The sequence below is a fragment of the Medicago sativa genome, chromosome 2 (genome assembly GCF_051527215.1).
Source record: "Medicago sativa cultivar Bolivia chromosome 2, Bolivia_mono, whole genome shotgun sequence".
Classification (NCBI taxonomy): domain Eukaryota; kingdom Viridiplantae; phylum Streptophyta; class Magnoliopsida; order Fabales; family Fabaceae; genus Medicago; species Medicago sativa.
In genome coordinates this window covers 53,601,844-53,625,633 of record NC_140750.1, presented here as the reverse complement: position 1 = coordinate 53,625,633, position 23,790 = coordinate 53,601,844, and the positions used below count along the sequence as shown (strand labels likewise).

Genomic DNA, 23,790 nt, shown 5'->3' with positions numbered 1-23,790 from the left:
TTGTCTAATGATAAGCAAGGAATAACATTATATCCAAATTTTTACAACACATATACTATTCTCGAACACCCATTGGCCTAATGCACAAACAAAATACCCAACTACTTCTCTGAATAGTTTAAGACAAGAGTATAAAAAAAATTTAAGAGCTAGATACAAACTTAAACTATTTATGATTAGTGCATCTTGTAACTAATGAATAAAACCCATATACAGGCATTGCTCAAACATGCATGTCTAGCACTTCAACAAACAACTTTGTGGCCCGCAAGACTTGCCAAGTAAGAAAATAAACAAGTGAAGGAACCACCTTGCTTGTCTTGCACTTCAAGAAACAAATACTGTTTGACTTGCTGTAATATTCCGCTTATTAATGATGTGATGTGTTACCTGATAACGATAAAAATGTGCGCGATTAAGGCTAAGGGTATTTTTGGAATTGCACGCCAAGGGAGTTTTTAAGGACTTTAAGTCCAAATTTCTTCATAATTTTCTTCACCTTCTCTCTCTAGGGTTTGGCATAAGTTTTGCTCTCCCTTCTCTCTAGGAAATTTGTCTTCTCCTTCCCTTTCTACAATTGATCTTCCCTCAATCTTTTCTCAATCCTTCATTAAGCTAGAAACTAAGCAAGATTTGAGTAATACTAAGGGTGTTTGGCAAGGAAGTTTTGAAGTAAGCCTCTCCAACAAAATTCTTCTCATCTAGAGTTTTTCTTTCTAGGGTTTTGCTGTCAAAGTCTAGAGATTTTGAGCTTATCTTTAGCTTAATCAAGGTGAGTTCTTAGTTAGATTCCACCCATGGGATTATGTGTTTATTCTTGTAAGAAAATCATAAACTTTTAGGGTTTATACATGAAGTTTTGTTACCCCTTTTCATGTCATGCTTGCTTAACTTGTGAATACTTGCCATGTTGATGTTTTTTCAGGTTTCCTATGATGCTTAGAGTCATAATATACTTGGAGATACTTGGTTTTGAGGTTTTTGGGCTAAAAATACCAATTATGCAGGTTTTGGACTGTCACGACTCGCCGGGGCGAGCAAGTACTCGATGTAGCGAGCAAAGAGCACAGGAAGCATGTTTTGCTCGCCACCAACTCGCCATGGTGAGCAGTTACTCGCCTCCCACATGCCTCCAACTCGCCTAGGCGAGTAGACAGTGTGAAATCTTGATGTTTGCTCGCTTCAGGCAGTTCTGGCATCTTTCGGGTCGGTTTTCTTCATACATTCTTTTTACAAAAGTAAACCCCTCAAGCCAAGACTCCAATGGATAGTCTTTTAAATGTTTTCTTGAAAGCGAAGCAAGTATTTGACTCATTTAGTAAAGCATGGCATGTGAGAGATATACTAGGGTTACGATCGGGTAGCGAGCTATATATATTAAGAAAGGGAATGGAACTAGAGCCTCGATATAGTTTATCGAGAACTAGAACGTTAGTTATGAAATATATGTATGTTAAGACGTGAGACGATTAGTTTAATCTTTCACTAAGAATGAATATGTAAAACGTAGGTGTCGTGTCTCTTGCGATCCACGCTAGGTTGGGATCTCAAGGGGTTTCCCGTTAGGGAAACGGGACAAGCTTCGCAAGAGGGGCCCGCACGTCACTGAGGGAGCCCGATATTTTCCTTAGATAGGTTTTTATCGGTTATGTATGGGATTGTATTTGGACTACTCCACCCGAAACTATCCGTAAAATGAACTTAGATAATGTTGTTGTTCAACGCTAACTCCTAATACAATGAATATAGATGATTATGTAAGTAATGATACGATACGTAGTTAGTTATAAAACTATACCGGTGACGATCTTAGGTTTCCTTTAATCGTCCGGTTTAGGAGCGTGTCATGAACATGTTAAACTTAGGCCTCGACGTGTTTAGTATGCCTTGGCATAGCGGACATAGATTCCCCCTTCTCCGCCATGACACATAAGATGTAAGTAAAGCCTATGATAAGTTAAGACGAATCTATGACGGCTTTAGCATGCACTCCTGTCTAAGTAACATGACCACACACGTATAATCAACCATCAGGTTGTATTATAGTCACGTGGTAACCGTAGGTGTCCCCGAGGTTACCAATAGCCTAGGGTTAGATAGAACTCACTGAGACATTATGTCTCATCCCTTTCCTTCTTTGTTCAGGTTCACAGGTTTCCCGTGGCAAAGGTAAGGAGAAAGCTACAAATTGATCGTGCTATCTTGGATTTAGATCTTGTGTCTCATAGCTTGATTATTATGTTATATCATAAGCTTGTGTGTAATGAACTTATGTTGTAACATAAGACTCAAGTTTGCTTTTGTAATCGAATTTCCGACTTATGTCGTTCCGTATTGTATAAGTAATGTATCCAATATCAGTTTATAACGCTCTTGTTGAAAATTCTAGACACTTTTAATATGGGTGTTACACTTGCACTATGTACGTACCTCTTCCTTCTCAATTCTAAGTAATGTGGAGCGTCTTCAACATGTATATTTTAAGCCAACACCAACATAAGTTTATGTGAGTATTATTCTAGTCGAACAAGGGTTAGCCAATTCTTTCTATAATCTACCAAGTAGTATGTCGATCTTGAAGATATGAGACATAGTCAAAGCTCAAGTGGAACTAGATAATGAGACACTAAACCTACGCTCCCTATATATATTACCACTAACCGAGTGATAGGCAAGAAGGAATTTTTTGACTAAGGGTTGCATACGATGGACATTGTCAACTTATAATGTCGTGAAAATGGGAATCTTAAAGTCGTTCGTAGGGTGCCATGAAACTCTCAACGAGGGAAAATTAATACACTACCCGTGAAAACAGTTGAACAAGGCTAGACATTGTAGGTGATCTCACCTGATCAACATAACAGTGTCTGACGTGGTGAGCTTGATTTGTGATGGATGCTTGTAACGATGGATGGTGGCATATTTGCAGACACTTCGATACTCAGAAAATCCCAACCACCGAACAACCTTCCCGTATTACAAGAACAATTGCAATTAGTCCTCGTGAGCTTAGCTCAGCTGGTATGGACAATGCATAAAATATGCAAGGTCCGGGGTTCGAATCCCGGCCACCACCAAAAAGAACAATTGCAATTACCCACGCATGGCCAATTTCTGTGAGTAATGCCCATGGCAAAGCTGTCTGTAATGTGAAAATAAAAAACATATAGAACTTACGTACCCACCGTTAAAACATGGCTAGTATATAGTTAAATTTACCAATGGTAAAGTTATCAGTAATTTGAAAATAATTTTTTTTTTTTTATCATCTTCTATTTTTTAGTAAACTAGACTTATCCAAGGTAAAATCATGGATAATGTGAAAATAGAATTTTTTGTGGTTATTCTATTTAAGTTTAAGAATATTTTACCTTCACCTTTATATTATAGCTTTATTAACCTATGGTATTATTTAATTGAGGTAACTTTACTCTAAACTTTTTTTTTTCTTCTGTTTTTCTATTTTTTGTTATGATGTATGTTGACATGAGCAACTAAACCTCTTGATTAGGGTTTTAAGATGAACCCCTTCTTATTTGTTGGATTCAATTAATAAAGTTTATATTCAATTATGTTTTTCTTGTGTCGGATTTAATTTGTTCTTGCTTGTGCTTAATGCTTTTTCAATTGAGAATTTGTAGCGGTAATCTTGAAAATCTGTAGAGAATTAGGAGGATTGACAACCCAAAATTTATATTGTGTTCATAGTAGTTCCAATTTTTTGATTCTTCATCATAATTAAGGAAATTAAGTACTAAACTTCGTAATTTCTAAATCTTCCTTCCGGTAACGTCATAATGATAACTAGATTATCTTATCGCACATTTTGTCGTTATGGTTAATAAGGATTCCAAATTTAGTTTCTTAACTCATGAGTAGACACCACATAACTTACTGTTTTCTAAGTTAATTCCAACAAAGATGAAGGGGGGGATTCAAGGATTCCTAATCGTCGTTAATCATCTAAATCACAAATGTAATCTTGCATTGAGCAGGGCAATTAGACCCTGCAAACAATTCAAATCTCTTTTAATTTCACCTTTTAAAATAAGTTTTACTAATTTATAAGTTGAACGACAATCCATGTGAAAAACGATAAACTTACTACTTTAATTCTTATTACGATTTGTTACAGTTGCAAATTTCGTGTATAAAAAAGCCATCGTAAAGAAACTACAATGAGAATGGTTTTTCTCACCTACAATGCAACAAGATGCAAAATAATATGTTGCAAAATGCATCAAATGTCAAAGACATGGGGACATGCATATTGTCCCACTTACCGAGCTAACAACACCTCACATCACTGCGAACCTTCATTTTTCTAAAAGGAGTTGTCAAAAGCCTTTGCTCGTTCCTTCAAAAAAAAAAAAAAAGCCTTTGCTCGTAGTCCAAGGCACAAAACTAGGCCTAATTCCCTTTGGACCAATCACGTTATTCACACCATCTCATCACGAGGTTGTGTGCTCGCAGCAATACGAAACGATGATTCAATCATTGAATCATTACCGCTTCAATCATCTTCAAAATATTAAGGATCCTGCCATCCATAACCGTCGAGCAACGACTACCTAAGCCATATCATCGGCAATCTGCACCTCCACTATATAAAATGAACATTTGCATCCTCTAAAGTATGATTCATTCTATCCCAAACCACCCCACCCTTGCTCATAATATTGACTTCAGCGTCGGAGTTCCTATAAGTACACCACTCCTCTGTTCCAAACATCCACACAAAACAAACTCATCGCACCGGATACCATTTTGTTGATCATGTTAGATCACTACCAAAGATCCTCTTTTTGACAAAATTCTCCTTATAGGTAGACGGCCTAAAAACAATTGCCAAAAAAAAAAATTTGCCTACCTATAAGGAGCATAAATCTTACAGAAATTTTGCCTACCTATAAGGAGCATAAATCTTACAGAAATTCCAATAAATCACACAAATTTGCGCCAACCGACAAAGAAGTGTACAACACCTTCAATAATTGTGAACATTGATGTACGGTCAAAGTGGCTTTGACTATACCACCTAATACCCATCATCAACATTCATTAGATTGAATGCAATTTAAGGCCGCCAACAAAGAATCCATATAACTCTCCTACCAAACTAACAAACGACCCCTCCAATTTAATCAATCCGTCCCTATATCTAAGCACCTTTTGTATTTTGCACATTTCTTAAAAAAAATTGTTAGTGCAATTAATGTGTTTATTTTGTGTTAATATTATCAAATTGTACTTTGTTTGTATGTGTATTAAATTTGACTTTTCATATTTCAAGACAAGTTAATAGTATTAATTAAGGTATGTTTAGAAAAAAATACTCCCTCCGTCCCTTAATGTAACCACCCATTTGATTTTATTTTTGTCCCTAAATGTAACCCCATTTTCAAATTACTAGATGCATTTATTACTTTTTTCCTAAACATGCCCCTAATTAATATTACTAACTTGTCTTCAAATATGAATAGTCAAATTTAATACACATACAAACAAAGGACAATTTGGTAATATTAATACACAAAACAGACACATTAATTACACTGACAACTTTTCTTAAGAAATGTGAAAAATGCAAAGGGGGGTTACATTAAGGGACGGAGGGAGTAATAAATACATCTAATAATTTGAAAAGTGATGTACATTTAAGAAAAAAATAAAATCAAATGGATACTACGGAGGAGTAACTTCTAACCCCAATTACTACCTACTCATGTAAACAAAAAATTACTACCCACCCATTCCCATATGCATTTTAAAATAATTAAATGATGTGTGTGACGTAATAAAGTCTCCAAAAATTTGTACTCCCTCCGTCCCGGAATAACTGACCTATTTTCTAAAAAAAAGTGTCCCAAAATAACTGATCCATTTCAATTTTCAATACAACTTTCATCATTCTCAATACAATATAACACTAAATAATACTACTTTTATCATTCCCAATACAATATATTCCACTTTTCCCTTTATTTATACACTTTTCTTAATCTGTGTGAAAAACCAAAGTAGGTCAATTATACCGGGACGGAGGTAGTATTAAATAAATAAATGGTGGCTATAAAAATAATTCAATTTTATGAAACATACACGAGTTGACTTAAAAAAGTTGCTTTCATTAGTTTGATTATATTATATAACCTCATAATTGGTTCTGTATTAGGAAGATTGCTTTTGGCACCTGGAAGCAGAGACATACTTTTTTCAAAATAGCTATCATGATTTTGATTTGTATAGCAATATTCCTTGTTTCTCTTCCTTTTCTTTGGCAATGGCGAAACATGAATAAAGTAAAGAGATTGCCTCCAGGTCCAAAAGGGTTACCAATTTTGGGTAGCCTTCTCAAGTTAGGGGCAAACCCTCATCTTGATCTACACAAACTATCCCAAAAATATGGACCAATCATGTACTTGCGCTTAGGTTTAAAACCAACCATAGTTGTTTCTTCACCTCAAGCTGCTGAACTCTTCCTCAAGACTCATGATGTTGTCTTTGCTAGTAGACCACCTTCTGAGGCAGGAAAACTCATGTTTTATAATCAGATGGACGTGAGCTTCAGTGTATACGGTTCGTATTGGCGAAACATACGCAAGATGTGCACATTAGAGTTGTTGAGCCATTCCAAAATCAACAGTTTTAGAAGCATGAGGGAACAAAGAGCTTGACCTATTGATCAAGTTTTTGAGAGAAGCAGCCAATGATGGAACAACTGTTGATATAAGTGCCAAGGTTTCTACACTCACTGCTGATATGACTTGTAGAATGGTTTTTGGGAAGAATTATTTGGACAAGGGAATGTATGAGAAGGGATTCAAAGCTGTAGTGCAAGAGCTAATGAATTTAGCAGCAACTCCTAACATTTCTGATTATATTCCTTACATTGGAGCACTTGATCTAAAGGGGCTAAGTAATCGCATGAAAGCAATTAGCATAACTTTTGATGAGTTTTTGGAGAAAATTATTGAGGAGCATGTCCATTCTCAACACAAAGATGATGACAAGACCAAGGATTTTGTAGATGTCATGTTGGGTTTTGTTGGTACTGAACAATCTGAATACCGTATTGAAAGGTCCAATATTAAAGCCATAATGATGGTAAGAGCACATAGTTCACCTTAATTTTCATCATGTTTTGTTATTAATATTTTTCTGGACAAAAATTGGTGCATTTTTGTGTGGTTCTTCACATAAAATTCTCATAACATAACTTTCAATCATTTTTTAAATCCACAATTTTCTCAAAGTTTGTTACAATCACTAAAAGTGGATTTTATGTCAAAAACCATACGAAAACACTTAAGGAAATGCACGTAAGTTTTGTCCTATTTTTGTTTAAAGGTTACATGTTTCCATAACATAGTAGCTTCTAGTTACAAGTAATGCATCATTTCATCTCAAAATATCCCATCTCTATTTCTTTCTTCGTAGAAGTCATAATTATAGGAGAAATTTAGCTACAAATTTTATCGAGATATCTGTTATTTCATACACAATAGTACACACTTTATATTGCAATCCTGAACTCATAGGGTATATGATCTTAGTAGTGAGTGATAATTATATTGTTTGGTCATCCTTTGCTTATAAGTGGTTTATGTACGGATGATTTACGCCTCAAGGCCATATATATTTTGACAATTGTTTTGGTTCTTCGCATGATTTTTGCAAAGACTTGTCACACTGTTGACTTTTTACACGTTTAGGGTAATGTTGAGGACATATATTCTTTCAGAGAGTGGACCAAAAAGTATACTCACTTAGGATAAGAATAAATATTAAGGATAAGGGCGACATTGAGGCTGACGCTGCACGTAGGAGCCCCTTACCCCATAATCCAAGCACAACGGTTAAGTTCGAGGATTCAGGGCATACATGGGTAAGGATAAGCCTTATGCGTCCGTGTACATATGGGAACTAATAAGGTAAGGCTCAGAAAGGAGGTTCCCTAGTTGTTGCGACCAAAAGGAGCTACAAAGACTATAAATAAAACCCCTGGGATCATTCCCAAACCATGACCTAAACAGACACAGAAAAGCCAAGAGTTTAGCTAAATGAGTAATGTGATATGAATATAAAGAGTAATGTGATATGAATAGAGAGAATGAGATCAAACAAGATGTTAAATGAGTTGTCTATTTTAGGAATGATGTGTTAACCGGTTAGATTGTATTCAAAGGTTATAACTCAATTTAGTCTTCTTGTTGGGGACTGAGTATTCCTTGATTTTTTTTTCTTACCATTAATAATTTTTATAGTATTTTGCTGGTCAATTTTTTTGCATACATAGGATATGTTGATAGGTGCAATGGATCAGGGCCGGCCTTGGGGGGGTGCAAACAGCTCAACATAGCTGGGCCTCCCCCAGGCATGGGCCTCAATATTTTTTTTAATACCCACTACTATACTGCACTCCAATAAAAAAAATTATTCTAAAGCGCGTTCTCATTCTTCTTCTTTAACGTTTCACGTGTTTCACTTCCTCCATTCCATCACCGATTTCTTCATCATCACTGATTCACCATCGTCCATCAATCCATCATCAAGGCTTTCCTTCTTCTTCTTCTTCCTTCACACCAAATCACTGATTCACTGATTCTCCTTTTCCAAACCAAGTAAACAACACTGTTTGGTAAGTGCTTAAGTAAATAACCTCTCTTTCATTGATTTATTTTACTTCCTTTCATGAAATTGGATGATTTTTGTTGAATGTTGAAATTGCTAAAATAGAGATTGATAGAGATTTGGTTGATTATTAACAGAATTAGTAATAATTGATTTCTGCATATTTACTGTTTTGGGAGTTTGTATAATTTAATTTATATATCATATATGTGCCTCATGAGATAAGGGTGCGGTGCTTGTGGTTTTTTCGGCCTTGTCTTGGTGTTTTTGTTGGCTTAGTACGTGGCTGTTCCTCTGTTGTTGTTGTGTTTTCTGTCTGAACAGTAGCTGCGTGGCTTGTTGGTGGGGTGCTGTTCTGGTTTTTTGGGTGTTTTCTTTTGGCCTCTGTACTGTTTTCTTGTATTTTTTTCAGCTGGTTTATTGTCTTTGGATCCTTCCTGTATGGTAATTGATCATTAATCATTTCAAATACCTTATTTGTAATTGCAATTTCAGGATTTGTTGAATTCTCTAAAGTCCTGCTTAAGCTGTGATGAAGCAATGCAGTATGCTCAATATGTAAGTGCCTTTACTTGTAGCTAAGGCCAAACATGGTTTCAATTTTTAGATAAGAGGATAGGGGAAATTGGAACTTTTGTCACATCCTATTGAAATCTATCCTTGTAGGTTTTGAGATGGGAGCAAATCCCTGCTGATAAACATGCTGATCTTATGAGGGAAAAACAGGTTAGCTGTGCTTTCTCTGTTCACTAGTATAAAAAAAATACGTTTTGATTTTATCACTGGCCTCTTTTCATTCCCTGAGCCGAGCCTCCGAATTCTCAGGGACGGCCCTGCAATGGATACTTCTGCAACATCAATTGAGTGGACAATTTCAGAGCTATTAAAAAATCCAAAAGTGATGAAAAAGGTGCAAAAAGAGTTGGAAACAGTGGTGGGTATGAATAGAATGTTGGATTAATTATTTAATTAATCAATTATGGATTGACAATAATCAATTATTATAAGTTAATCTTATAATATAAATTATGGTCTATTGTGTTAAGCACTAATTAGTTGATGAATATGTGTGATTGGGCTATTGTTACTAAATGGACCGTGATAGGTTGGACCATTTAGATAAGCCCAATGAGAGGTCCCTGCCCTCAGCCGTTTAGCTATTTAAAAGTCATCCCATTAGACGGTTAATTATTCTGAACAGTGTTGTGAAAACATAAAGTTAGACGGAATGAGGGTAGTTATCCCTCTCATAGTTGTCGGGGTTGTCTACGTTTATTCTTCATCAACCTAATTCAAAGGTACACAATTTCTTGTTCCTTCTTTTGTTACTGATGATATGCTATAATTTGTATCTATGGATCCATGACTTTCATCAATTGGTATCAGAGCCTACTAGATACATTTTATGGCTATTGTTAAATCACAACACCGATCCTATTTTGTTATTTACTGTCGTAGATCGATGATTCTTGATGACATGCTGTCATTACGTAATTTTTAGGACTTATTGTGACATTTTGATAGAGTTCTCATGCAATTTATACTGTTCTGGAGTGCAAAAAGCTTAAATATTGAAGTCTGTTCGAAGGAAATCGCGCCACGCCAATTTCAAGCCGTGCTGCGATTTTTGAAGCAAAATTACATCCTCCCTGTTTGAGGGAAATCGCGGCACGCCAATTAACAAGGCGCGGCGCGATTTTGATGGGTCAGGCCCATGACTTCTATAAATACTGCACTAATCCTGAAGAACAAGGGTTACGATTTTGGAGAACGAAAGTGCGATTTTAACACCCAGAAGGCTGCAGCGGAGAGGATTTCATCATCTCTAACCCAGTTTATGTATGTTTTAATTCTTTCATTGATTATGCTATTTGTAAACTCGATTATGAGTAGCTAAATCTCTTAGAGATTAGGTCGGAGATGAACCTATGTAACCCTAATTGATCATATGTTGCTGTGAAACTCTATTACTTATTAATGATATTCTAGTTTTCATTCAATTCAATTGTTCTTACTGCTTTTTATATCCTGATCAAATATAAACATGATTTTGTGAGATCGAATGACTACTGACCATAGCTTTCGACTTAGACCTAATTGAATTGTTCTAATAAACATGGTTAGTCTAGGAATGGATAATCGTTTGTTAGTGATATTAGGTTAACGTGCTTAAACCTTTGATGATTATTAGACCACCTAAGGAATTAGGGGCTGTAGTTTAAAAAGAGGGTCCTAACTCAAGGGATTGATTAGGGCTAATTTGTTAACTATCGTGAAACTAGATAATCATTAGTAATAATAGGTGCAGTAACCAATTAGGGGAAACATAGAGGATTCGAAGACCTGATCTCATCTCTCTCCTATTTTCTTAATCAAATCTTTACTTTTTTATTTGATTTCTTAAAATCAAACCAAATCTACTGCCTAGTGGCAAACCAAATATAACTTTTATACATCCTAATTATATAACGCAATTGAATTATTGAAGTTAAAAACAGTCCTTGTGGGAACGATATTTTTACTACTTCGATAGTTATTGGTACACTTGCCAATCGTCTATCAAGTTTTTGGCGCCGCTGCCGGGGACTGTTGAATTATTTCAACAAGGCAATTACGTTATTATTTAGGATTTCTGTCTTTTATATTTTTGTATATATATTTATATAAAAAAAAATATTATGCTCTTTGTTTTCTTCTCATTGTACTGTGCTACTGAAAAGTTTATCCAAGTTTTGCAGCTATGATAGACAGGTTACTCCTCTATGACACAGAAGAGATTGCTAAGTTGCAGTATGAAAAATATATGCTATCTTTTAAGATCAAAATTTTAGACAACAAAATCTCGAGTTGTGGTCGTTATGAGGCGAATCAACCAGGTAGTGATGGTGAAGGGAACAAAGAGGTGATCAACATCGATTACAATACTCAACTTCAGAATATTTTAGATGATTTCTTGGTGTCAAATCAAGTTTCATTTGAGAAGTTTGATGTTCAGTGTGGTGATCTTGTTGAGAAAGCACATGAGTCTCAGAGGAAGCTGGTTCAGATGAAGAGTGAGTGTCACAAGGTTGAGGTGGAAGAAAAACCCAAAGTGAGGAGTGTTGATATTTTCCCGAAGTCTGAACCAACGGAGGTTGAGGAAATCACTCGTGTGCAGATGGATGCACGTCCTTCTTTACGGTGGGAGAGCTTAAACTCTAAAGGTTTAACAGTGAGAGCATGGGAGCATCTACTTCTTTGTTACAAATTCATGGAATTCCTACCAAACAAGAGGAAGAAGAAGGATGATGTGTTCTTTCTGACATATTTGCCACCCTAACAGTGGTTGAAGCGTCAAGCTCAATGACGTAAAAGAAAGCGCTTGGTGGGAGGCAACCCACTATTTATTTTTCAGGTATGATTTTATTGCTTTCAAATACAAAAATACAAAAATATTTTTCTTTTCTTTTTAATACGAGGCAGGAAAGTTTTAAAAAATTGTTCAAGTATACCTCCTGCAAAGAAAATCATGCAAGGTACTGATGTCTTGCATGATTCTTTCCTCAAAAGTTTTTCAAAAATTCAATGAACTCAGGCATTTTTCAAGAAAACAAAATTTTTGGCCTGAGGAAGCAAAGCATGCTCCCTGTTTGATCAAAATCGCACCGCGCCTTGTTATATGGCGTGCCGCGATTTTGCCTACCAGTCTATAAAAACCCAGCTTTTCCACCATTTTTCCCATTCCATTCTTCCTACCTTTCTCTACCAAAACTTCCCTAAACTTCCCATTCACGAATTTTTCTCATATTCATCTCCTTATTCACTTCCTGAACATCATCAAATCATAATCCTATCACAAATTCATCAATCCAAACCACCATCAAACCACAATCATTCCCAACTTGCCCAAACTTCACAAAACTTCCCTTTCACCATCTTCCTAAACCACAAATGGCCTCTAACCAACGAAACACCCGCTCAAAGAAAGCCACGAACCCCAAGCCATCTACAAGCAAATCCAAACGCCCTCGTGCCGCATCCGAACCACCAGAAAACGCCATTCATTTCATCAATGACCAATCCCAAGAGTTCCACCAATCAATGAAAAGTTTTGAAGTTGTGGGGGAGAGAAAGTTTGACTTCACAAGGCTTGTGAATTATCCGTTCTTTGAGGCTGAGTTACGAAGGAGAGGGTGGACGAAGTTGAATGAGATGATCGATGAAGCGAACAACAAAACCGTGATCGTCAAATTCTTTGCAAATGCACGGGTTTCCGATACACCCTTTCAATCTTTTGTTTGGGGCAAGATCATTGATTTCAGCCCTGAAGCCCTTAATGCATTGCTGAATGTTCAACCGCCGGAGGAGTGTTGGGTTGAGAAACTGAGGAGGGAAATCACTGACGATTTCAATGCCACCGAGCAAGATCAAGGGGATGACATCTTTGAAGGATTGAGGACACCGGGGGCTGGACACTCGGATGATAATGTGAACATGGGCTGATCTACTGATGGATTAGCATTTTCTGCTTTGTATTTTATTTTCAGTCATTTTTCTTTTGATGTATTTTCTTTATTTTCTTTTTATGTCGAAGTCCATTGAACTTATTTCCCTATTGTAATTACTCCTGCACTTGTTTATTATTAATGAATTTGTTTTGTTTCATGTGACCTATTCCAGTTTAGTAACAGTTGTTTGATGAAACGGTATTCCAAAAGTTCTAAAGGAGGGGTGACTTGATTCAAAGGCGAAGTGTACGGCGTTGCTAGGTAGTCACATACTCCCAGAAATCTCAGCCATAAGGTTCATTGCCAAATCTTGTTTTTCAATTTACTTATATTTAGATTAGTTTTCCATGCAACTACATTTCTAGAACTTGCATTGTTTCTCTATTTATTGATTGGTCTTTGTCAATTACACACTGAGGCAAAAGTGCTTGGTCCTGTGAGCCTTTTTGAAGCCTACCCTGTTTTAATTTGTTAAATTTATCCTTTCTTAACCAATTGTGAGCCGGTAGGATTAGAACTTTTTGTTCGGTGACAAACTACATTACAAGCCTAGAGACTTTTAGGACTTGTCCCTTAATGTATTTTCTGAGTTAAGGCATTGTAGAATGTTGCTAAAGATTAAGTTTGGGGTTGCTATTGGAATTTGCAACCAACTAAGTTTGGGGTGGGGGTACTAGAGAATAAGAGAACAAAAAAATGAAAGAAATATGAAATTGTCATGCAATATATACACAAAAATGGTGTATCAAAAAAAAAAAATGAATGATGAAAAAGGGACAAAACATTGAAAATCCGAGTAACTTCAAACTCGATTGTCCCTAAATGTTAAAAATGTTCTCTAGTACCTTTGCATTGATTGTATTTCCACAAGGTGAATGATTAAAGGATTGAATTTTGTGCTTTAACTTCCGTAGGAATGCCTAACTCAAACTTTGTGTAGCCTACTTATCCAAATATATCCCACCTTTCACCTAAGTCCCGTTATAACCCTAAAGACCTCAAAAGTGTGTAATGATATTGACTTTGATTGATGTTTAGAAACTTTTCAAGCGTATGGTAATATGTAGACTTGCATGTCGACTGGTAGAACCCTGTTTCAATTTGATGCGAGGAGTTGTGAATTGGTGGATGCGAACAAGTCAAACTAGCTCATCTTTAGCTAGAAGGAGAATGAACTTTTGGGTACTATCGTTTTGTCAGGTAACTGTTATTTTACTGTCGTTTGTCACTGTTGCAAGCAAATTCCTTGAGGACAAGGAATGGTTTAAGTTTGGGGTTGTGATGACATGCTGTCATTACGTAATTTTTAGGACTTATTGTGACATTTTGATAGAGTTCTCATGCAATTTATACTGTTCTGGAGTGCAAAAAGCTTAAATATTGAAGTCTGTTCGAAGGAAATCGCGCCACGCCAATTTCAAGCCGTGCTGCGATTTTTGAAGCAAAATTACATCCTCCCTGTTTGAGGGAAATCGCGGCACGCCAATTAACAAGGCGCGGCGCGATTTTGATGGGTCAGGCCCATGACTTCTATAAATACTGCACTAATCCTGAAGAACAAGGGTTACGATTTTGGAGAACGAAAGTGCGATTTTAACACCCAGAAGGCTGCAGCGGAGAGGATTTCATCATCTCTAACCCAGTTTATGTATGTTTTAATTCTTTCATTGATTATGCTATTTGTAAACTCGATTATGAGTAGCTAAATCTCTTAGAGATTAGGTCGGAGATGAACCTATGTAACCCTAATTGATCATATGTTGCTGTGAAACTCTATTACTTATTAATGATATTCTAGTTTTCATTCAATTCAATTGTTCTTACTGCTTTTTATATCCTGATCAAATATAAACATGATTTTGTGAGATCGAATGACTACTGACCATAGCTTTCGACTTAGACCTAATTGAATTGTTCTAATAAACATGGTTAGTCTAGGAATGGATAATCGTTTGTTAGTGATATTAGGTTAACGTGCTTAAACCTTTGATGATTAAATTTTACATGGGGATGATTAAATTTATTCTAAAATATTATATTTTCAAAAATTTGTGTGAAGATTTTATGAACATTTCATATTCTGTTATGACACTTAGAAAATTTAAATTCTCTCTAAATAAATGTGTCAATGAAGAATTGTTCATCCCAAAATTTAAGTAAATACTCCATTATTTAGGGATAATTTTTCAATTTCTTTTGTATCCAAAATATTTAGAAGATTTGATTTAGTCTATACCCTTAAGATCTGGGATTTAAATTAGTTTATGAGATCTCTAAATATTTGATGTATACTAATATGAGAATCATATGTTCTTTTAAATCATGCATTCTTTAGATTTGAGTCTAAAATATAACACTTATGTAAATTATTCTTTTAAAGTGTTAGTATTGTGAAGAATCTTTAGACTCAGTCTTATATTCTTGTCTCAAATATCTTGTATAAACTAATATATATTTTTTAGAATTGTTGATATTGTATTTTTTGATGCATGGATTTCAAAATTTTGTCAAATCTTGTAAAGATCATATATCAATTAAATTGAGAATAATTTATTTCAAATCATGTATTCTCAATATTTGAGCTTAAACTGTTTTTGAAAATTCTCTCTTATATTTACTATTGTGAATTTATAGAAGGCTCAATTTTGTTAATTTTAATGCCAAGTATAGTTAATTTAAATTTTACGATTTTAAATATTCTTGGCATTATAAATATTCTAATGTAAGATATTCTTGAATTCATATTGTCTTAGCATAAAGATCCAAAGTTCACTAATTGATCATTCTTTTGGCGACATATTTAAACTAGGACACTTGTCTTTGATTCTTGTCACAAATTGTTTTGAAGGGTCCTCATAATATTTTGTTTTGAAAATGAGTATAATGAGTTGTATATATATGCCATTTATATTAATTGACATATTTCTCTTTAATATACATTATGCTTTCTATTATACTCTCTAATCTAGACCCGTAGTTTATAACTCTAAATTTTGTGACAAACATCATTAACTATATAATTATGTATCTTGTCGCAATTAAATATTTGGATCACAATTATGTTGAACTATGAATGAGGCGTGGTTGCATTTTTTTTATGCTAAAATACTAATGATGAATTAAAATTTGTAAGCCTCCTTGTTGTTTATCTGTTAACTATTATCAAAACAACTTATTAAGAATTGAGGCAATTTTTGAAATATGTATCATCCTTACATCTGAATTCTTATATAAATCATATTGATTTTTAATTAGAGTCTCATATATGTTTAGTTATAATGACTTATTCTCTATTCATGATTATTTTGAGATGACTATATTATAAGATATTCTCCTTAAGTCATCAAAAGTCATTGGCTCTAAGTATAAGGATGGATGTCACACTCTCCGAGGTTAGTTGTGATTTAATTATTTTATCCTCTAGTGCCTTATTGCTTATTATTGCACATATGAAGAAATTTAGTCTTTCTTCTCTTTTGTTGTGCAATTATGATATCCTATATAGAAGTGAAATCCTTTTTCAGAATATTCTAAACAAAACTCTATTGTTATATACTATTTTCTTACTATAATACTCCATTTTATTTGTGTTCTTTCTAATTTATAGTGGGAGTATTGAAAAATTTTATTCTAAGAGTTCTATTCTGGATAAATTAGAAAACTAGACACACTTCTATTCCAAATAATACCTTTTGTTATTATACTACTTCATATAAATGAAATTCTAAAGTCATATTTATGACGTGCTAATTTAAAATATTGTTAAGCACATTTTTCTATCTTTTGAATATGACCGAAGTTGAGTAAATTAAGTACAATTGTTTATGCGTGATATTATTGTATCATATTCTCTTAAGCATAAAAATTATTTATTTGTATAATTGTAATCTCACCTATCGTGGGTACAATTATGCGAATTTTGTTAAATAGATTAGCATTATATTGGTAACAGTCATACCCTATCGGTATGTTGTTATTAATATAATTGTTATTATTCAATGTACCTAAAATGTTTATACTTATGTCAATTATAATACTCTATCGATTTTTAAATTTTGAGACATAAGAATTGTATATTGTGATGATATAGTTCTTACTTATTATTATCCTTAAGGTTCTTGAATGAGATTACAATAAGTAAGTTACTCTATTAAAAGACATGTAGAAAATTGTATAAATTTTGCAATCCAATATTATTATATTTTGAATTAAATTTCTACCTAAATGTGATTGGATTGCTACTATCCCTTTGTTATGTGAGTGACGGACATACCCTATCGGTGTGACGTTACTTAACATATCATTCTGTGATAGAAAAATAGTTAAATATTTTATTTAAAATATCTTTCAAACTTTTAATTCAACTATCATTATCTATTCTCTATCAAGTGGGAGAATCCTTGCTATGTATTGTGTAACGTGATGGACATACCCTATCGGTATGACATTACTTAACATAATCATCCTTTTGTGGGTAAGAAAAATACCTTATTAGTTTAACTATCATTCTCTCTAAGTGGAGAACATATAATTCTTCAACAAGCGAGGAAAATTCTACATGTCAGTTAACTATATCTTATAAACAAATATATTATTTGTTTCATAACTCTAAATATAAAATTATTGTAGAGACTTATATTGAGGATACTAATTATAGTCTTTTCTCATAAATTATTATTCTCATAAATTATTTACACTTCCATATCCTTTTATATTATTGTAAACTTATTTTGTAAAAGCAATATGTCAAAATCCTAAAATTCTTAACAACTCTCTTGAGAAAAATTTATTTATACCACTATTCTAAACAATTATAAATGGTATATTTGAAATATTTTATTTTACCATTTTACTGTATTTTGACATATTCTATATTATTGCTATTCTTTAATACTTATGGAAGCTTATGACTATTTTCTCTTATATCCTCAGTAATAATAAAATATAAGTCTTGTGTACTTCCGCTGCGTGTAACCTAATCTTTTCTCAAATGTGTGTAAGTATAATTGTAGCATTTGAATTTTGAGTGAGTTACTAAAATTATGAATAGAGTCTCATATCTTATTTTATAATACTAGAGACTTATCTCACTCATATGATGATAAACCTTTTATATAATCATCATACTCAATCACATAAAGGCTACTATATTCTTTGAAATTTTAATTGTGAAAAGGAGATCTTGTGTTATAAAATTCTTGAATTAAAATTTACATTCTCCTTAATTCTAAATGCAGAATACGTGGTTAACTATGAAACTCAATTCTTGATAATATCTGCCATTGATGATAAATTATACATTCATGGAGTTTCATACTATCATTAAGTTACCACTTGTGTTAATAATTCTGCTATACTCATGTGCAAAATATGTGGTTGAGTTCTTGAAACTCTATTAGTTAAAATTATATAACCACTTATGTTGATAATCTTGCACTAGCAATTAAGTATCCCACTATTGAATATTACATTATTATAATATTTTTATATCAGTGATCACTAATGAGAATCCCACTTACTCTTGTTTATATATATGTGGGATCAGTGGGAGTGTGTACACAACATTATATACTATGAGCTCAAATGAGAAATCTCACTCTTGTTTATATATACGTGAGATCAAGAGAAATGTGTACACAATATTGTATAAATACAATATAAAATTCACGTCATTGTCATGTACTCTTGTGCACACTATAAAATATGGCAAAGCTTAAGAGACTTTAAACTTTAGTCTCATTCTATTATATTGAGATATATATTAAAATTCTATCAATCTCAATGAGCATCATAATTGGATGCTTAAGTCAATTTTGTTGGAATATGCACAATAACTTCTTGGCATGCAAATACACATTGTGCTTCTGTTTTACCAACATTCCACATTTTTGAGGTCATAAATAGTAAGTACAATGTATAATATCAATACTCCTATCGAGTATGATATTGTGTTCTTGTGGTACTTATAATTTGAGATAATCATAAATGTTCTTTTGTTATTGACATTTTAGTGGCCACATTAATCCACATTTTTCTTTAAACTAAGTGTCTATGTTAATCCAATTTGGGGATTCTTGAATTTCCTATTTTGCTTTTATGGATTTTCATAGTCACATTTTTTATAAAACTTGGATTAATTGAATGTCGTAGAACATTTATTGATTTTGACTATATGTAATTACACTCTCTTAATATTGAAAACTCATTGGCAGAACCACTAACCACAGACTTATATACATGAGTATTGTAACTCGTAATGATTTGATTAAGTCTATGTTATTTTGGGTTAGTGAGAGTTTGTTATAGCATTTTTAAAATGCTTGGGTTATTCTTTAGTGACACATTCTTTTTAATTCAAACGTGTCACTATAAATTCATCATTTGCTAGAAAAATGAGTATTTGATCTGTATGATTTGTTTTCCCTATCGGATTCAATTTCTGCAGCATTAAAGCTCACTTCTCTTTTGATTGATTAGTGCTTTGACCAAATTCTTTATGACAAATGAAATTTTATATTCTTTAGTGATTGAGTATTGTCATCCAAGTGGGAGACTGTTGGATTAATTATTTAATTAATCAATTATGGACTGACAATAATCAATTATTATAAGTTAATCTTATAATATAAATTATGGTCTATTGTGTTAAGCACTAATTAGTTGATGAATATGTGTGATTGGGCTATTGTTACTAAATGGACCGTGATGGGTTGGACCATTTAGATAAGCCCAATGAGAGGTCCCTGCCCTCAGCCGTTTGGCTATTTAAAAGTCATCCCATTAGACGGTTAATTATTCTGAACAGTGTTGTGAAAACATAAAGTTAGACGGAATGAGGGTAGTTATCCCTCTCATAGTTGTCGGGGTTGTCTACGTTTATTCTTCATCAACCTAATTCAAAGGTATACAATTTCTTGTTCCTTCTTTTGTTACTGATGATATGCTATAATTTGTATCTATGGATCCATGACTTTCATCATAGAAAAGTGGAGGAATCAGATTTGGACAAGTTGGAGTATTTGAACATGGTTATAAAAGAAAGCCTAAGGATTCATCCAGTGGTACCCCTATTAGTACCACACCAATCCATGGAAGATTGCACTGTTGGAGAATTTTTTATTCCTAAAAACTCAATGATCATTGTGAATGCATGGGCAATTATGCGAGATCAAAATTTTTGGACTGACCCTGAGAAGTTTTGGCCTGAGAGATTTGAAGGAAACAGCATAGATGTTGGAGGGCATGACTTTCAGCTTATACCATTTAGCTCTGGAAGAAGGGGTTGTCCTGGATTGCAATTAGGTCTAACTATGGTGCGTTTGGTGGTGGCCCAACTTGTGCATTGCTTTGATTTTAAATTGCCTAATCATATGTTACCAAGTGATTTGGACATGATAGAGGCATTTGGTGTGTAACCAAAAAAAAGATAGAGGCATTTGGTGTTACTATGCCTAGAGCCAATCATCTAATTGCAATCCCTGTTTATCGTCTTTAGCTGATAGATTAGGTTAAGAAACAAGTTTCCCCGACACGGTAGGTTTGTGATTATAAAGTATACACCTCAAGGTCTCAAGTTCGAATTATCCTGGTTATGTGGTCTAGTAGAATAAAGTTTTTTTTTTCGGCCTTTAAATGGACTCTCTGCTAGAAGACGTGTGGTCCTCAATATTGGTTGGATTTTTGGCAGGATATCAAGTTAAAAAAAAATGCAGTTGAAATTACAATTATGTTTGAACAAGATTTGTAGAAAAATAAGTTGTAATTTTCATAGATTGGACTTCTATAAATAAAGGGATTTTGTTTCTCAAATATATTTTACATATAAGCCTATTTGCTTTGAATTCAAAATCAATGTCTCTGGAAATGATTTTCATAATATCATTTTTGTTTGTTTCCTTTTAGTTGAGCAATTATTCCATTTTGTAAGATACTCAAGATAGATGTTTGAGTATGGGTACTTGAATCGTTGGCGCTATAAATTATTTGTACTTTAGATTTTCGTAGCCTTGTCTAGTCTTTTATTTTTTTCGGTTTATTTTTATGTTGGAGGGTCTTGGCCTAGTCCCCCCTCTATTGTACATAATTTTCCCTTTTTTTTAATAATATTACGTATTGGAAAGGCGGTAGAGGATGTGGGTTTCTGTTTGGTGCCAACCTAGTTGGGATGCTTCAGACTCGCCCGAATACCTAACCTTTCTCTTGGCCTTTATAAAAATATCACTAAACTTTTTACCCGTGCGACGTACGGGTCCTATCGACTTTAAAAGACATCAATAAGTGATATATATTAGCCAAACAGTCTAGTGGCTAGAAAGTCATGAGACTATTTGACCAAAATAAAAAGAAACATGTAATATTAGTTATATTGGTGTCAATCACAAACGATAAGACCCATGGGCTAAAAGTCTAGAAATAGAGTCTTTAATTCAAAGTGATGGCACGCTTTTTTGTGTAGAGGTAGTTTATGAAAAAATGCAACTTATGAAGATTCAATTTTTGTTAGTGAGTACTTATGAATTAACAAAAAATCTTTTTACCTGCATTACCTATTTTCATAAGTTCGAAAATAAGACAATCCAAAAATGCCTTGTTTTTCCATGCTGCTAACTCACAGACTTTGATCTCATGCATATATGATTCTGTCCTAACTTTATAGGCTTTAATCTCGCAACAACCATAAGCTCGGGATTTTAATCCATGTATAGCTTTTCACATACACCAAAAGCAAATACAATCATAAAATCAATAATATTTCACACAATAAATCTAAAGATGCAATTTCAAATATTATAAATAGGCAGCAACAATCACGCTTATAAAAAACTGAATAATTTTAAATTGAGAGAAATATAAACTACGCAATCACAAATTGATTAATAGTTTAAAACAAATATGGTTCATAAGTTTTTTTTTACGCAATATGGTTCATGAGCTTAATTCATGAGCTTTGAGAATATTTTTGACAAATATGTTTTGGGAAAAAATTAGGTTAAGTTGCTGCAGACTTAACAAAATTAATAAATTAGAATAAGTGTAGAAAATATTGTCAAAAAAAAAAAGGCAACAGGATAGACATGAAATTGGTTAAAAAAAAAGTGTACAAAATAATGTAAAAAAAAAGGCATGAAATTAGTGCGATGAATTTTTCTAGTATTGTGTACAAAATATTGTCAAAAAAAGGCAAGCTGATAAGAATGAAATTGGTGCGATACATTTTTTTAGATGGAATTTGTTAGGTTAAATTAGAGCTAACCTAATACAGCAAATGAGCGGAAAAAAATTAGGTTAAGTTGCTGCAGACTTAACAAAATTAATAAATAAGGATAAGAATAAGTGTAGAAAATACTAGATCATCGACCCGTGCGATGCACGGGTCTTACCAAATGACAAATAAGTTATACCATACTAAAGAGACCGTAATGAAATAAGTCATAAAGATAAAAATGAACTACATTATTCATATCTTTGTTAAATCTCATAATGATAAAAAAAAAATAAACATGAATGGCTAAATTAGTCTATTAGTCGTATCTTCACGATCCAAGACATGTAGACCTGTTACTATTATCATTGTTATCGGTTGAAGACTCCGTAACTGTATGCACAAATGATCATAAAAGCTAATAGATAATTTTTGTTGACAAATTTGTCTCTTATACAAAGAACCGGAGGGAGTATATCCGTGAGTTCTTAACTATCACATTTCTATTCCCTTTATTTTATCACAAATTCATCAACTTCAAAGACTATCGTTGTCATTTGTCTTTAGGCGTAAGATCAAGATTAAAAACATTGCAACCTTTTCATTCAAGTAAAAATCGATATATGTACTTTTTTATAAGCATGGCTGTATCAAAACGAATAAATTACTACCCATTTATCACTCAGTTGGAATTTTAATCCAAAATTACTACCCATGGATAAATTTTTATAAAAAAAAAAAATTAGATTTTGACTTGCAAGTTTCAAGCATTGTCCATAAATTTTCCTTAAAAAAAAAAAAAAAGCATAGTCCATAAACGATGGTTGATTGCTCAATATCCAAAACATTAAACAAAGATTAAATACATGAAAAAAAAAGACAAATTAAAACAAACACATTATTACGTGCGACGCACGGGTCAAAAGTCTAGTTAATGACTTAAACTTTCTTCGCCTCTCTCTTCTCTCCTTCTCAAACCCTAGTCGTCACCCTTTTTTTCTTCTTCTTCTTTGTTAGAGGGGTGATTTAGGGCCAATTTCGACCCAAAAATCACCCCCTCTAAGTTGTTTTTTCTTTCTATCCTAATTAAATAAGTGATTTCACATATTTTCTGTTTTCTTTCGTTTGTTTGTGTGATTTCGTCGTCTCTGACCGACTCTGTTTGTTTTGATTTCCCGCCTTTGTGCGGTGTGTTTTTTATTTCCCATCTTAGTGCGGTGTTTTTTTGATTTCCCGTCTTAGTGCGGTGTTTATTTGATTCAAGTTGAAAGATTAGCTTTGAGCAAGTGCAGATCCGATCAATGACAATGACTTTGGCGTCGTCAACGTTGCAGATCCGGAGACATGAGTATATCGGAGACTTGAATATAGTCATATTAGTCATATTTGTAGGCATAGATAATTTGCCGTTTTATGCTATTAACATGGATGATAGTCATATTTGTAGGCATAGATAATTTGCCGTTT

At 33.6% G+C, this 23,790-nt stretch overlaps 1 protein-coding gene, 1 long non-coding RNA gene and 1 pseudogene across 2 annotated transcripts; all 3 read left to right on the top strand.

The window, feature by feature from the left end:
* Positions 1-6,293: 6,293 nt before the first annotated feature.
* On the top strand, positions 6,294-9,595 carry LOC146948889 (cytochrome P450 71AU50-like). The gene is made up of 4 exons (XM_085748445.1): positions 6,294-6,579; positions 6,671-7,107; positions 8,300-8,323; positions 9,479-9,595. The coding sequence occupies exons 1-4, from the start codon at positions 6,294-6,296 to the stop codon at positions 9,593-9,595; spliced, it is 864 nt and encodes a 287-aa protein (XP_085604571.1).
* LOC146948890 (uncharacterized) lies at positions 8,479-9,363 on the top strand. Its single transcript, XR_015027060.1, has 3 exons — positions 8,479-8,641; positions 9,130-9,192; positions 9,301-9,363. It is a non-coding gene; the product is annotated as an uncharacterized LOC146948890 (long non-coding RNA).
* Positions 9,596-20,209: 10,614 nt separating the features above from the next.
* On the top strand, positions 20,210-20,536 carry LOC146948888 (cytochrome P450 71AU50 pseudogene; annotated as a pseudogene).
* The last annotated feature ends 3,254 nt before the right edge of the window (positions 20,537-23,790 follow it).

Coding starts and splice junctions, on each gene's coding strand:
- LOC146948889 (XM_085748445.1), top strand. CDS start 6,294: ATGAATAAAGTAAAGAGATTGCCTCCAGGTCCAAAAGGGTTACCAATT. Junction 6,580..6,670: donor CGTGAGCTTCAGTGTATACG/GTTCGTATTGGC, acceptor GAGGGAACAAAG/AGCTTGACCTATTGATCAAG. Junction 7,108..8,299: donor ATATTAAAGCCATAATGATG/GTAAGAGCACAT, acceptor TTGCATACATAG/GATATGTTGATAGGTGCAAT.